Source organism: Phoca vitulina, unplaced genomic scaffold (assembly GCF_004348235.1).
Source record: "Phoca vitulina isolate PV1807 unplaced genomic scaffold, GSC_HSeal_1.0 scaffold39, whole genome shotgun sequence".
NCBI classification, from domain to species: Eukaryota; Metazoa; Chordata; class Mammalia; order Carnivora; family Phocidae; genus Phoca; species Phoca vitulina.
Window position 1 is genome coordinate 12,248,251 of NW_022589742.1, and position 14,476 is coordinate 12,262,726.

The 14,476-nt window shown below is 41.5% G+C and overlaps 1 protein-coding gene across 1 annotated transcript in view; it reads left to right on the top strand.

Annotated features, from left to right (window-relative positions):
- The window catches only part of GPC3 (glypican 3), a 400,170-nt gene that overhangs the window by 263,418 nt on the left and 122,276 nt on the right, over nucleotides 1-14,476 (top strand). Inside the window, exons 4-5 of the mRNA XM_032428379.1 lie at nucleotides 1,755-1,888; nucleotides 12,394-12,519. Coding sequence (XP_032284270.1) covers nucleotides 1,755-1,888; nucleotides 12,394-12,519 — 260 coding nt within the window. The remainder of the gene's footprint in view (nucleotides 1-1,754; nucleotides 1,889-12,393; nucleotides 12,520-14,476) is intronic.

Below are 14,476 nucleotides of genomic sequence, written 5' to 3' on the forward strand. Positions count from 1 at the left end.
TCAAATAGCATTTCATAAACACATCTGCAAAATTCAATATCCTACATTCCACAGGTAAGCGGAATATTTCAAAATGTCTGCACCTCTCATTTCCTTCCCGTTAAGATCTACTACTGAGAATAGCTGGTCTGAATATCAGACTATAGGCGCTGTCTTTCATCAGTGGATATGATGCCACTACTGACTTCAGATTCTTTTTTTTCTAATTCAAGAATTGATTTATATATGGAAAACTTTCCAAAGCTATACAAGCCAAATGCCATTTTTGCTTTTAGAAAGACATAGATAGCTTCGTAAATGTTATGGGGGCCATCTTGAGAAATCCAGAAATGGATGACCACACGCAGCCCATGGCCTGTCAGTAAAATGGTGTGCCAGGCCTGATACTAGGAGTTTCCTTCCATTCATTTTAATTAATTTGCCTTTACTGAGTGCCTAACAGCATGCAAAATTCAGTCTGAATTCCGTGGAGGTACAAAAGTACCAAAGATATAACCTCTGTCTTCACCGGGTATTTCTAATATTTTTCCTAAAGTATACAATCTATATATTCACCTTGGCTATGTTGGCCATGTTTTTGAGGACTGGAAGTTCCTTTAAAAAAAAAAAAAGAGAGAGAGAGAGAGAGAGTATAAGCAACTGGAAACTAAGCATCATCTTCTAGGGAGGTGATATTGTGTAAGCTTTGAAGTCAGACAATGAATCCACTGCGTATTTGCCACAAGCAAGTAACTTAACCTCCCCAAACCTCAGTTTCTTCACCTCTAAAATGGGAGTGATGACATTTAGCTTAGTGTCTGGCATAAGGGAGACGTGTTAATACATACTTCTTTATATAGAAGTTCATTTTAGGCTTTTGTCTGAAAATGCAAAAATAGAAACCTACAAATAATTGAACCACATCATTTAGAATTGAGATAAGAAAGCTGATGCCTTCTTTTAATCATTGCCACATGAGTGTCAGAGAACTAAGCTTTCGAGGGAGGCATCCAACAAGTACTTTTGAATGAACAAGTGAATGGACAGAGAAACGAAGGAAGGAACGGAAGAGGAAGGAAGGGTGGAGGGAGGGAAAGAGCGAGGGAGGAGAGGAGATAGGCTTTCTTGAGCACCTGTGTTCTTTAGTACTCTCGGCCCTGGCCTTATTCAATGATAATGTGATTCAGAGCTGACCACACTGGCGATTGATTCGTTGGCTTGCCTTCTTCCTTCCCTTGGGCGTTTTTACAAAAGCCAGATGAGCAATTACATTGGCATTTTTCAGAATACTCTACCCTGGGTCTTCTGACAGAACTCTCTGCATGGAAGGCTGCTCTATTAACAGGCTACTCTCCGCATCTCTCACACCCCCTCACCTCCCGCACGGGTTCTTTCTAAACTTTGTAATTCCCATTTGCGAACTTCTTCATTCGTATAAATACCAAGGGCCATTGACAGGTATCAATAGCCTAAGTCTTGTGTAGAGGGTCCTCTCAAATGTGCAGTTCACTATAGAGGAAAAGCATTTTTCATCTTAGGAAACCTTTGAATAGGCTGTGCTCAGAGTCCCCCCCCCGACCCCCACCAGTCTTCAGCCTTCTTTTTCACAGATGGCTCTTTGCCTTAGAAGCCTATCACCTTTTTCGACTCCAGTAATAGCTTCGTTCTGCTCTTTAAAAAGAAATTGGGGGAAGACATTGAAGTGCATTTCAGAATTTGTTTCTACTATCATATCTGTGAAAGTATCATATAATTATATTGCATTTCTTTTTCAGATTGGCAAGTTATGCGCCCAGTCTCAACAACGCCAATATAGATCTGCTTATTATCCTGAAGATCTGTTTATTGACAAGAAGGTATTAAAAGTTGCTCATGTAGAACATGAAGAAACCTTATCCAGCCGAAGGAGGTGAGAGGGTTTTTTTTCTCTATTTCAGCGTACAATTAGCAATTGTGTTGTAAGGTCAAAAATCTTTGGAGTGAAGCTTCTTAAACACGCGCTATTTTGTTCTTTTGAGTAGAGTTTGATTAAATTCTACCATTTGTCAATGCTAAAGAAGAAAGGTTTCATATTATATCTAAGCCATATTTAAATGTAAAGTTACCCTATGTAGATATCCAGCAGAGCAAAACAAGGTGGAATGGACTTCTCTATTCAAGATATTTATTGATTAAACAAAACGTTTTCTGCTTGTGATCTGGTCTCACAGTTTTATGGCCTCGCTTGTGGCTTTCCCATTATTAACAGTCCAGGTCAAGTTCACCAGAGAGAAACTGGCAAGACACACTCATGTGTGTACACATACTGCACATTCTATACACTCTTCTAAGTATATAAAAGGAAGGATTCAGTTTCTGTTTCTTAAGACAGCAGTCAGGGGACTAAATTGAAGTTTGTTTCTGATTCTCTTCATTCCTCCTCCCCTCATCCAGATGACCTCTTTCCCTGTTCTAGCTTCATGGTTACAAATAAGGGGTAGACATTGGATGGGAATCCCAACACAAATCTAGGAGAGGTGCCTTCCCAAAAGGACTGCACATGTCCCCAAGCCTGCCACTGGCTCAAGAATAGCCAGACATGAGCTCTGCTTCCTGATGACTTTGAGGGAATTGGGAGAGACTGGCCTACAGATGGAAAATTAAGAGATGAAATCAGCAACATCTCAGATGTAGGCTAAATTATGCCATTCATATCCACTTACTTTTGAAGTGATAACTCTGAGTCATATATGATCCAGTTTGGAGTGAGAGAAGGCAGTAAGGGTGCTTGAGAGATAATCCTCCAAAGAAGCATTTCAGGAAGTCCCATTTTCTTCTCTTTTGTTGACTTCCCACCAAATGGATTTCTAGTTTCCCTGTAGAACTGTTTTAGAGTGTGACTCAAGGACCCAGGAAGTCCCAGAGACCCTTTTCAGGGAGTCTGTGAGATGCTCCTTTTGCTAACTACATATCCACGTGAACCTGGGTTTTGTTTATATACTTCAACCAAAACAACACATTGCAACAGATTGAATGCAGAAGCCAATGGGAGAATTCAGCTGTCTCCTATTAAGCCAGGCTAAAGATATTTTCTAAAAAGGCAAAACCAATATCACTTTCTCACTATTTTTTTTTCTTAAGAATAGTATTTATGTTAACACGTAATGGCTCATTGTTAGTTTAAAATTAATAAATAAATATTTTTTCCCTGAGTTTTAATTTCTAAAACTGAAAGTATCAAAAGATATATATCGTACAAACAAATCTCTTTGGGGCCCTCACTCATTTTTAAGAGTATAAAGGAGTTATATTAGTTATCCACTGCTACATAACAAATTACCCCAAAACATAGTGATTTAGAACAACCAACATTATCTCACAGTTTCTGTCAGGAATTTGAGAACAGCTTAGCTGGGTGGTTGTTAGTCTCTAAAGAAATTTCGGTCAGTTTCTGGGGCTGTAGTCATACGAAGTGTAGATCTAAAGGGGCTCACTTAGCAAGTTAGTGCTGGTTGTTGAAAGGAGGCCTCGGTCCCTCACCACATGGACCTCGTGAGTGTCCCCACAGCATGGCTGCTGGCTTCCCCAGTAAAACGCGATCCATGGAAGAGAGCAAGGAGCAAGCTGTGATGTCTTTTCTGACCTAGTCTGGGAAGTGACACTGTCAATTCTGACATCAGTTTTTTAGAAGTGAGTTCCCAATTCTAGTCTACACTCAAGGGGAGGGAAATTAAATTCCACTTCTTGAAGGAAGGAGTATCAAAGAATTTGTGGACATATTTACAAACTGCCACAGGGGTCCTGGCACCAAATATTTGAGACCCATTTCCCTATAGTATAGGGGATCTTTGGGAAGTTTTTGTCATTCTGGGAAGACAAAATTTGGTCATTTTTCCAGACCTTCTTTAACCCCTGACTTTCCTTTGTCTGTTGTTTTCCATTGCTTTCACACTTTGCCCAAACCACCTGAGAAATTAACCTGTCATTGATCTTTAACTAAGGGAAACCCCTTGCATATTGGACTGAAGTGAATGATTTATATTTATATTGTATTATTATAATATATAATATATTACATATTAATGTTATATTAATAATGAGTCGATATATTATATAATTAATTACTAATATATTAATATTAATTTAAATTATATATAAATATAAATATAAATTATATAGTTATATATAATTTATAATTGTATTATTTATAAATAACGTACAAAAATAAAATACAATGTAAACGTGTTGTATTATATTATACTACATAATTATTAGTTTAAAATTAATAAGAGGGGCACCTGGCTGGCTCAGTCAGTGGAGCATGCAACTCTCGATCCCAGGGTTGTGAGCTCGAGCCCCACACTGGGTGTAGAAATTACTTAAAAATAAAATCTTAAACAATTTTGCTAAAATAAAATTAAATTAATAAATGGAATTTTAAATTATAAATGACATTTATATGTTATAAATGTAATATAATGTAATATATTTATATAATATTGTACAATAATATGTATTTTCATATATATGGCTTTAGTCAGCCCAGCAGACATTTAGGAAATACCTATTATGTGCTAGAATGTGTGCTGAGCATCAAAAATCAAGACACAATCTCAGCTCTCCAAAGCAGCCTAATGTGGAAATAGACTTAAATGCAAATAATTCCATCACGGTTTTATAAGTGCAAAAGAGCGTCCAGAGTCTATCCCTAGAGGCAGCCTACAGGAAAAGTGAGAGCCTCTGCCCAGGATGTTAGAGCGGGCCTTCACGGAGGAGGTGGTATATGAATTGGTCACAGAATCACAGGCAGAGTTTGTTCAGATGAAACACACCAGCCCAGTCCCATTTTGAGACGACCCATTTATAAGTAAGTAGGAGGCCCTACTTTATCCAGGCCCTGCTGCCATGGCCTCTGTCTGGGGCTCTTGTGGGACCCATGCCCTATTGCCTGCCCGGGGAGGGCTCTGTGATGTCGATTCCCCCAGGGAAGAAAGAAATTGATGAACGGGTTCTTGGCTGGGCACCCAGATTTGGCACTTGGTCTAGATGAGTTTCTGAACTTGTTGCTAAGCCCAAAAGGAAAGAAAAGGTAGTAAGAAAAACTACGTAGCCTGTTGGCTTGAGTAAGTGGTGGTCTTTGGGTGTTGGGAAAACGAGCCCGCCCCATGATGCTTCCCATCTCTTGCAAACTGGAGCGTTAAGAGTCCGAGTCCGGAGCCTTTCCTCCTGAATTCCCTTGCAGAATCAGAAAGCAAAACAACAGGAGAGTGTCTGATTTCATTTAACTCCCTCCAATAGGCATGGTAAACCCTCTTAGGGAGAGGGGAGACTCGGGGATTAAGATGATCTCTTGCTCCATGCCCCGGCCCCTCCAATCTGATGTTATTAGCAGGACTTGCTTTGGCAGAGTGTCGGTACCTCTATAAATTTCTCGGTATGTCCTGCACAGCACTTCACACTGTCCAGAAAAATACATGTGCCTCCAGCACCCCTCACACCCATGTCCAAGCTCCATCCTCCGTGGTTAAAAATATGATAATTGGAAAGGAACCCTATTGTAGCTTTCCGTCTGTGGAGGTTGGGAGCAAGCTGTCTGAATCTGATTATGAGTTGAAAAGCCCTTTGCCTTATTAAAATAACAACACACAAAGAAATGCAGTATTCCTTTGGTAGCATTCAGAAGTCATCTGTTTGTTTTGTCTGCCCCCAACTGGGTAGTTTGCAACACACAACTAATCTTAGAAATAGTTTAGTCCAATTTAAAGGCGATTTAATACTCAACTGGTGGCCTGCATATGGGATTCAGTGTTCCGTTAAGGTAGAAATATTGAAAATATCTGTCATTGGATTTAAAACAGGGCAGGACAAGATGCACAAGTAAGCAACCCGAATAGAAGCAATGCGATTTCCGTAGCCCTTGCCAGCCCTAATATCTTCAGCCCTTCTCAGGAGCAGCCTCTCCCTCCTTTGGCCTCCTGAATGTCTCCTTCACCGCCTCCCACATGATGCTGTCTACCTTGTCATTTGCGCACCCCCCCCCCAAAGTTTGGTGGACTGCGTGAGCACTCTCTGTCCTTTCTCTAAGCCCCGCATTTCAGTCGAATAGTCCATCGTGGCCCAACTGCTAACGTGTGAGAAAGTGGCACAGTCCCTCTGTCTGCATCTCTGTAACCCCACCCTTCCCCTTCCTGCGCTGTCCCTCCTCCCCTCCCCCTCTGACTTGGTCTAAAGGGGCGATGGATTAGGCGACACTAGTAAATGACCTAGAAAGAAAAGAACAAAAGCCGATCTCAGCTCCCTGGTCCCAAATCAATGCTCACTCCCACTCCCTCTCAGACTGCTGGTCTGGTTGGGCTAGGCAGCTTTGTAAGCTCAGTGGTGCCTTCCACCCTCCGAACAAAACAACAAGGTATGTCCTGAGTGAATCAACGAGTTTTGAGTCTGGTACAAGTCATTCTGCCCTAAATAGAACGCTACTTCTTTCACCATTTGTCAACACCATCTATACGCTAAGCATTGTGTACGGATTAGGCTCTGATGAATAGGAGGCGCTCCTAGCCTAGTTAGGGGGAAGACACACAAATAAATAATTTTCAAACACCGGGGGCAAGTGTCATCGCAGAGCTGTGTCCAAAAGGGTGCTGGTACCACGGCTGGGGAAGGCAGCGGCTCCCTTGCAGAAGTCAAGAAAGGCTTCTTGGAGAAGGTGACTCTGGAGCCGGGCCTTGGCGGGAGATGAGAAACTCAACAGATGGAGGAGGGAAGAGAGGGTGTTCCAGGCAAAGGGAACTGCACGAGAAAAAAGTACGGGCTAATCTTTGGAATGGCAGAAAATGAGAGTTTCAGGTCAGACAGTGAACGTTTCTCTGCCGCAGAATTAAACCTGATCCTGCGTCATTCCCTTTATAATTATTTTAGTTTGTTCGCTTTTCTGGGTTTTCCATTATTTTTTTTAAAAAATAATGAGCTCCTATTACTTTATATTAAGAAAGAAAGAACCTGAATGATAAAGGAGAAAAGTTCAGGATCTGCAGTTGGGGATGAAAGGCTGTTTTTACTTGTAGTGCTTTCCAATTAGTACCGCTTTGATGCCTGCCCAAGCCAATCACTGCAAGAAAGCCAAGGGACTCCCCTCCCCCACGACCCGAGAAGGGGACGTCCCTCTTGAGGACGGTGGGAGCCCTCCAGGGGAGATCACGTGCACCCAGCTGCAATATTTCAAAATGGCTCGTGCATGCAAAGGGGCCCTGTCCTTTAGTTCCACATTTAACACATTGAATAGAAAGCTCTATGAAGAGACTTTTTTTTCCCCCTGAGCACACTGCTGTAAGCAAGTGTTGGGTTTGACCTAAGTGAGAGCCCTAGGCTCTACTATTTATATGTCAAGTGGTATGTTTGGCATGCGCGTGTTAGAATAAAGTGGAATTGGAATCAAAGAACATTCCCTTCAATCAAATTGTTTTTCCCATCCCGGGCAACTAATTGTCCAAACGGTCTATCTTTTTTTTTTTTTTTTTTTCTCCCCTAGAGACAATTCCGTTGAGCAGACTGCCTTAGTTCATGGGTGGAGGTTCTTTTGTTGCCTGTCATGGGTTACTAGCACAAAGAAGAGAAATCTGGACTGAGTCCTACATGGGTAATTAATATGTCACCTAATTTCGTTTCAGGTATCTTTCTTTAAAGAGAGAAATGGAAATATTCACCTTGCCTCCTTTTAAGATTATAAGCAGAGGGATAGGAGGCTTTATTTAAGGAAAGATAAAAGCAAAAGACCCTCCATTCCCAGGCCAGAAGGAGTTGAGGAGTGAGTGACCAAGAAGAGGGGAAATGAGAGAGGCCCAGTAAACTCGGTAGGAGGTAAACTGCGCCTGTCACACTCCTTGGCTGCCAGGGCTGTGGTGTCAGAGGACATTAGCACCTGTTGTCGCTCTCTTTTGAAAAGCTCATTAACTCTCCAGCAGTTTTGAAAGGCTTTCTTCTAGCCTGCAAAATAATGCGTCTGGATTTGTTTTCAAAAACCCAACTTTCTCTTGGGAGACCGAGGTCTAGTTTCCCTCCCACCGTCTGTGGAAGGTTTTGCGTGAAGGAATGGCCGGCCCCGTAGCACCAGTTTGCCGAGAGCCCTGCTCTCTCTTCTCCTGAACATGGGGACTGCCTCACCCCCAGGGGCCCCAAGAGTTCTTTGAGAACCTGCATTCGCTTCATTATTCTCGGGTGCTTTTCTCATCAAACACACCGTGGATTCTAACGCGAATAATGTACTCGGGGAACCAAAAAGAACTCTGTGAACTTGCCTATCAAGAAGGATAGGTTTTAGAGGACTAAACATAAAAGCCTACTGGAGAGCCAAGTCGAGAAGGAAATATATCCAAATATTCACAGTGATTATCTCTGGTTGGTAGGACTATGAATAGGGTTCTTTTTTTCCCCATCTACCTTTCTGTATTTTCTAAATTCTCCATAGTGAGCATATATTTCTTTTGCAAGGAGAAAGAAAACCAACAGACCTTATTTTAAAGGATAAAGGAAGAAATAGATTTTAATCATTGTTTGCAGCTCTTGGAAATTTCTTTTCTCACTCCTCGCCCATGGTTTTAGTTCACGTCGAGCCACATCTGGCCCCCTTGACTATCTCCTTCCATTGCTCCAAGGGACAGCCCTCCTCCTAGTAGACAAGCCTCTCTTCCTCTGAGATGTATCTCACCCATTCTCTACCATTTTGGAGGGTTATATCTCAATAAAGCTGGTATAACATACCATTCATCCATATAAAGTATATAATTCAGGTGTTTTTAGTATAGTCACAGAGTTGCACAATCATCACCACCATCAATTTTAGAACATTTTCATCACCTCAAGAAGAAGTCCCATGTCCTTTAGCTATCATTCCTCAGGCCTCCTCTCTGCCCCCCCCCCCCCAGCCCTAAGCAACCACTAATCTACTTTCTGTCTCTATAGATTTGCCTATCCTGGACATTTCACATAAATGGAATCATATAATATGTGGTCTTCCATGATTGGCTTCTTTCACTTAGCATAATGTTTTCAGGGTTCACCCATGTTGCAACGTGTGCGAATATTCTATTCCTATTTAAGGCCAAATAATATTCCGTTGTATGGACTGTGTATTTGTTTATCCCTTCATCAGTTGATGGACATCTGTGTTGTTCCACCTTTTGGCTATTGTTAATAGCACTGCCATGGGCGTGCATTTACACGTACTTCTTAGAGCACTCATTTGTGATTCTTTGGGGTATATACCTAGGAGAGGAATTGCTGGGCCATATGGTAACTTCTATACTTGACTTTGTAAGGAGCCACCAAACTGTTTTCCACAGCAGCTGCACCATTTTGCATTCCCACCAACAATGTGGAGGTTCCACTTTCTCCGCATCTTTTGCAACACTTTATTGTTGTCTGTCTTTTTTATTTTATTTTATTTTTTGGACTTTTTTGTTATAGTCATCCTCGTGGGTATGAAGTCGTATTTCACTCTGGTTTTGATTTGCATTTCCCTGATGACTAATTGACATTTAACTGGACTTCATCTTGGCCCTCCACATCTGATTCTTACACACAAATCCCTTTGAAGGCCACCACCATCTTATCAGGCAAAGACCATTCAAACTGCTCTACCAGATTAGCTCAGGGGGTTACCCAGCCCAGTACCTAGCTAGTCTTTGAAAAAAAAAAAATACCAGGAAGAATATGTGGGAGAGAACACGGTTATGCTTATTAATACTCACCTCAAACAATGAAGGATTTATCCATCTTGCACATAGAAAATAGTTACCTGGAACTTGAAAGAAAACCTTAATTATCTTGCATACTATCTGAAACATAATGTATATTTCATTAAATATCCATATTCTACTGGCTTATAATAATGATAATATTGACCATGACTAATGTTATGGGGGGATTACTTTGTGCCAGAGACTATGCTAAACACTTTATGTGCATTGCCTCAATCATCGTAGCGACCTATCATTAGCTTCATTTTACAGTCAGGGAAACTAAGGCCCAGAGGAGTATAGAATTTGCCTAAGGTTATGCCGCCAAGTAAATGAGGGAGTAGCTGGCCTTTGACACTTACGTGGGTCAGACTCCAAAGTCAGTGCTCTTACCTACTACTCCTAACAGGTTTTCAGGGGCTGTTCTGAGACTCCAACCATCATTATAGCATGGTTGCTAAATGAAACTGTTCCGAATTCAAAACAATTAATCCAGAAGCGAGTTTTTCAAGCACAATCTCTTCCTAGGTCCATCCTGTATGTCCTGTGGTGGTAATGAGTACTCTATGACAGGGGATGGCCTTCTATGTCTCCAAGTTACCTTGCTCAAGTTTCAAAGAGATTCCCCTGAGTCCTAGAATTTGATGACCTAGATTGTGTTCATAGTATTCACATTCTCTGCGGTTTTCTTAGATGTTTATCTTGACCCCACCAAGTAATATCCTTCCATACTGAAGTGGGAGGTCTTGTGTTTACGGCAGCCCCTCATCCCCTTGACGTTTAGACGGACCCTCTCTGAATCTTCTCCAACTTGCCAGTGATCTTTATGATCAGCCCAGAAAACTGCAACAGTTCAGGGGCTAGGAGAAGTTCAGAGTGTTTTGTTGTTGTTGTTTTTGTTTTTTTGTCTCTTTTAACTTCTAGGCAAGTCAAATTGGAAAACTTTGCCATGAGTTCAATTTTTCTTGCCATGTGCTATCTTAGAGAGAGTTCAGAGGTAGGAGGAGGCCTAAGGGAAACTCTTTCATTAAAGAGCAGGCCGTCGCCTCCCATAGACTAATGGCCATATTCCATTTCCTCATGGAGGTGGGGGATTACTCAGCCTCAGCCTTTACTCTCTCAGTTTCCACTCTTGGGAACTGTATTATTACCTTGTAAAACAGAGCATCTCTCCTATGAGCGTTAATTGAACCCATCTTTTTCCTGTTAGAAACTATAATGTTGACTTTTATTTTCCGAGCCCTGGATTGAGCCTCTTTGCTTTGGAGGTCGACAGAGCTCAGGAAGCAACTGTTGGGGTATCGGGAGTTATATATATCCCAATAACCTTTCTTGAGTTGTTCTGTCCATCACCCTGGCTTTGCTGTGACCCGAGCCTTTGTGCAGATGTGCTGAGTATTGTAAGTGCTCTCCCTCTTCTAAGTCATCAGTTGAAATGAATCGTTTTATGGTAATAAAGTGGAAAAATGCAAGAAAATAATTTCTACCAGTTTTTTTCTTTTGGCCAGATCCGAAAACAACCCCCAGAAGGCTTTTCTGGGCTCAGGACTCCCACCAGTGTCCAAATGAGATTCAGGCCTCTGGCTTCTCCAGAGGCCTATATATCGGGCCAGTCCATTCTTAGCCTGGAAACAGTATTGAATAATTACCCCACTGCCAGCAAATTCCCTGGCCAGAGTCTCCAAAAACTTAGTAGAGCCTTAAGATAGACTTGGTTATGAAGAACGCTTTAACTTCCTTTCTACCAGGAACATTGCTTTAGAAAAATAAAGAGTATTTCATTTGTGTTTACCATCGGACATCTATTGTATAGCTATTTTAATATTTCTTTATAAGCATAGCCACTTCTCTCCAGTCTGTAGCGTCTTATTTTGTGTGTCCATGTACAGCTGAAACAAGATAATAGGCCAGAAAATTTGCTGGGTATTTATGTGTGTGTGTTTATACCTATTTGCATATGTAATGTCCTTGCTCTCTTCTCTCACTCTCGCTCTCTCTCTCTCTCTCCCCCCCCACACACATTTGTCTTATATGTAGCATAAAAGCCAAAGCAAATAAATAATAAAATATACTAGGATCCACTCTCTCCTGCCTCCCACCACCACCACCACCACCCCCTCCCATAGTTACCACAATATACAGACAAAGAACAGAAGCCTTCCTCCTCTAGCAGATGTGAGTTTCTCTGGCTCTATTGTCAGGAGAATTTCATAGAGCGTACACTGCTCTGAGCACCCTGTAATTCTGATCTGCAACTATTAGCCCGAGCCTATATGGAAAGGGGCCATCTCTAGGGTAATAGCATTGTAAATTACAATCAATGCACTCAATTACACCCAGAAACCAAAAGATATGTAGTGCTCCAGTGTGCCTTGTAATCAGCACCTTTGAGAACGTAGGTAACAGCATTCTGAACAAAAAATGGAAGCCGAACATGTAAGAAAATGAATGTTGGAATTAAATCATCCTTCTGCTAGGAGCAGCACCTTATATGGCAAGCAACTTATTTTCCTCTAATATCATTTTATTGATTTTTTTTAAAAAACTAAATTGTGGCCTTGTAACCAAGGATGTCTTTTAAAATCATTTATGGCTCTAATCAGCCTGGCAGAGCCTTTCTGTCATGCTGATAAGGAAATTAAACTCTTCTCATACTGGGTTTACTTGCCTCTTATGCACAGATGCTTTCTTTTTCTTTCAGGGAACTAATTCAGAAGTTGAAATCTTTCATCAGCTTCTACAGCGCTTTGCCTGGTTACGTCTGCAGCCATAGCCCCGTGGCTGAAAACGACACTCTTTGCTGGAACGGCCAGGAACTCGTGGAGAGGTAATCTTTTTTTGAATGTTAAATATAGCAGTGTTTGAGAAATCCTCATCATAGGTCTATCTCAAGGTTGGTTATGTCTTCTCTCTGCCTTCATTAACTTCACAAGAAACATTCTAGAAAAAACATACATGTGAGCATCTGTGACATGCCAAATGTTGTCTATGACCTTTAGCCCTTAGAGAATTTACAAACTTTAAAGCATGTAGAAAACTGTGTATTCAGGGACATTTTACCAGGTGTAGAGCATCAAACAGCACCCCCTTTTTTGTCTTTGGCTTCTCCATTTCCCCGTTATGTGGACCCTTATTTATTTATTGGTTTGAAGAAATCATATATACACTAATAGCTATCGTTTAGTGAGAGTTAACTGTGTATGAAGCACTGTGCTAAGTGCTTGTCTGTATTAACTCTTTTTATCCTTACACCAACCTTCAGAAGTAAATTATTTTTCCCCATTTTATAGATGAAGGTGGAGGAGAGAAGAATGGGAGGGGAAAAGGAGTACCATTTCACTGAGCAATATTGCTGAAATGGTTGATCATTGAGTGTTAGTATAATCTGTGCTAACATTTGTCATCTGTGAAGAATTTGCTCATCACTGGAAAGGAAATAATATATATTCCTTTATTCAGTAAATATTTACTGAGCACGTTCTAAGCGCCAGTCATGTTGAAGTGAACAAAACAGGCAAAATTTCCTGTCCTCCTGGAGCTCTCAATCTAGTGGGCTAATGGCACTCCTAACCTCCATGGCTTCCCATGTGTAAGGAGGAGTTTGGGATTAAGGAACGAAATCAGGAGGGTAAAATGCTTAGGAAACCCTGGGGAGTTGATGAGCAGGCTTCCAAAGCTATTTGTCCAAGTGGCAGCGTCCTGTCGAGGAGAATATAGAAGATACTTGAACTCGAGTTCTGAATCTTTTACTAATGAGTCACTTAACCTGGGGCAAGTGACTTAATCTCTCTGGGCCATGGTTTCCCCATCTAAAAAGTGAGATGGTTGGATTAGAACCTTCTAGCTCTGGCAGGCTGTGGGGTTTTTTCTCTTACTGGTTCATTTGTTCATTCATTCATACATTTATGTTTTGAGATGCTATGGGTTGGGCACCAAGGTAGGTACCAGGGGTATGAGGCTGGAGACAGGAAGTTACCTGCTTTGAGGAGCTTAAGGTCTAGTGGGAACCAGCGTCAGGGCATGGGATAATTAGTCATGATGCTAAATGGAATGAATTAGCAATGTAATGTAATGGACTAGAGGAAGGCTTTGGAGCCAGATGAACTTGGGTTTGCATCTCAGTCCTGCTACTTACCGTGTGGGGCCTTGTTGAGTGGGTCACTCAACCTAGAAAGTCCCAAGGCCCTCTTCTGTAAGGAAGGGCTTCTCACAGGGTTGTTGTCATGATTAGGTGAGGTCATAAACGTAGAGTCCGTAGCAGACTGGCATATACCAGAAGCTCAATTCATGTTTCTTCTCTTCCTTCTCCCTTTCTCCCTTCCCCCCACCAACCCCTCCTCTTCCCCCACGCAAGGCAAAACACATGCCTGAAAACAGCTTGTTTCCCAACTAAGCTGTTTTACTGACCTGGGACAGTGAGAATGAGGTGCTAATGGGATGAGGCATTGAACTTGCATGGAGATAGACTTCCCTCCAGCAAATGTGAATCAGGCTACAGGGATTAATGGCCCCGTGCATCCACTCCACTCTGGAGAAATAGTATATATTTATTATCCTAAAAGCTCATCAGGTTCTAAGTAGAATCATGAAAACGTGCTTAACTGTTATGACATATTTTTTTTAAATTGTCAGAGAAAAGCAGTTGGTGTTTGACTTTATTAAAAGCAGATGCTGTAAAACAGGTATAAACAATATAATCCTTAAAAAAGAAAATGCCCACAGGTCAAATATGTGGTTCTTGCATAAGCTTCAAGAGAAACCATCCCAGTGACTTACCCACTGGG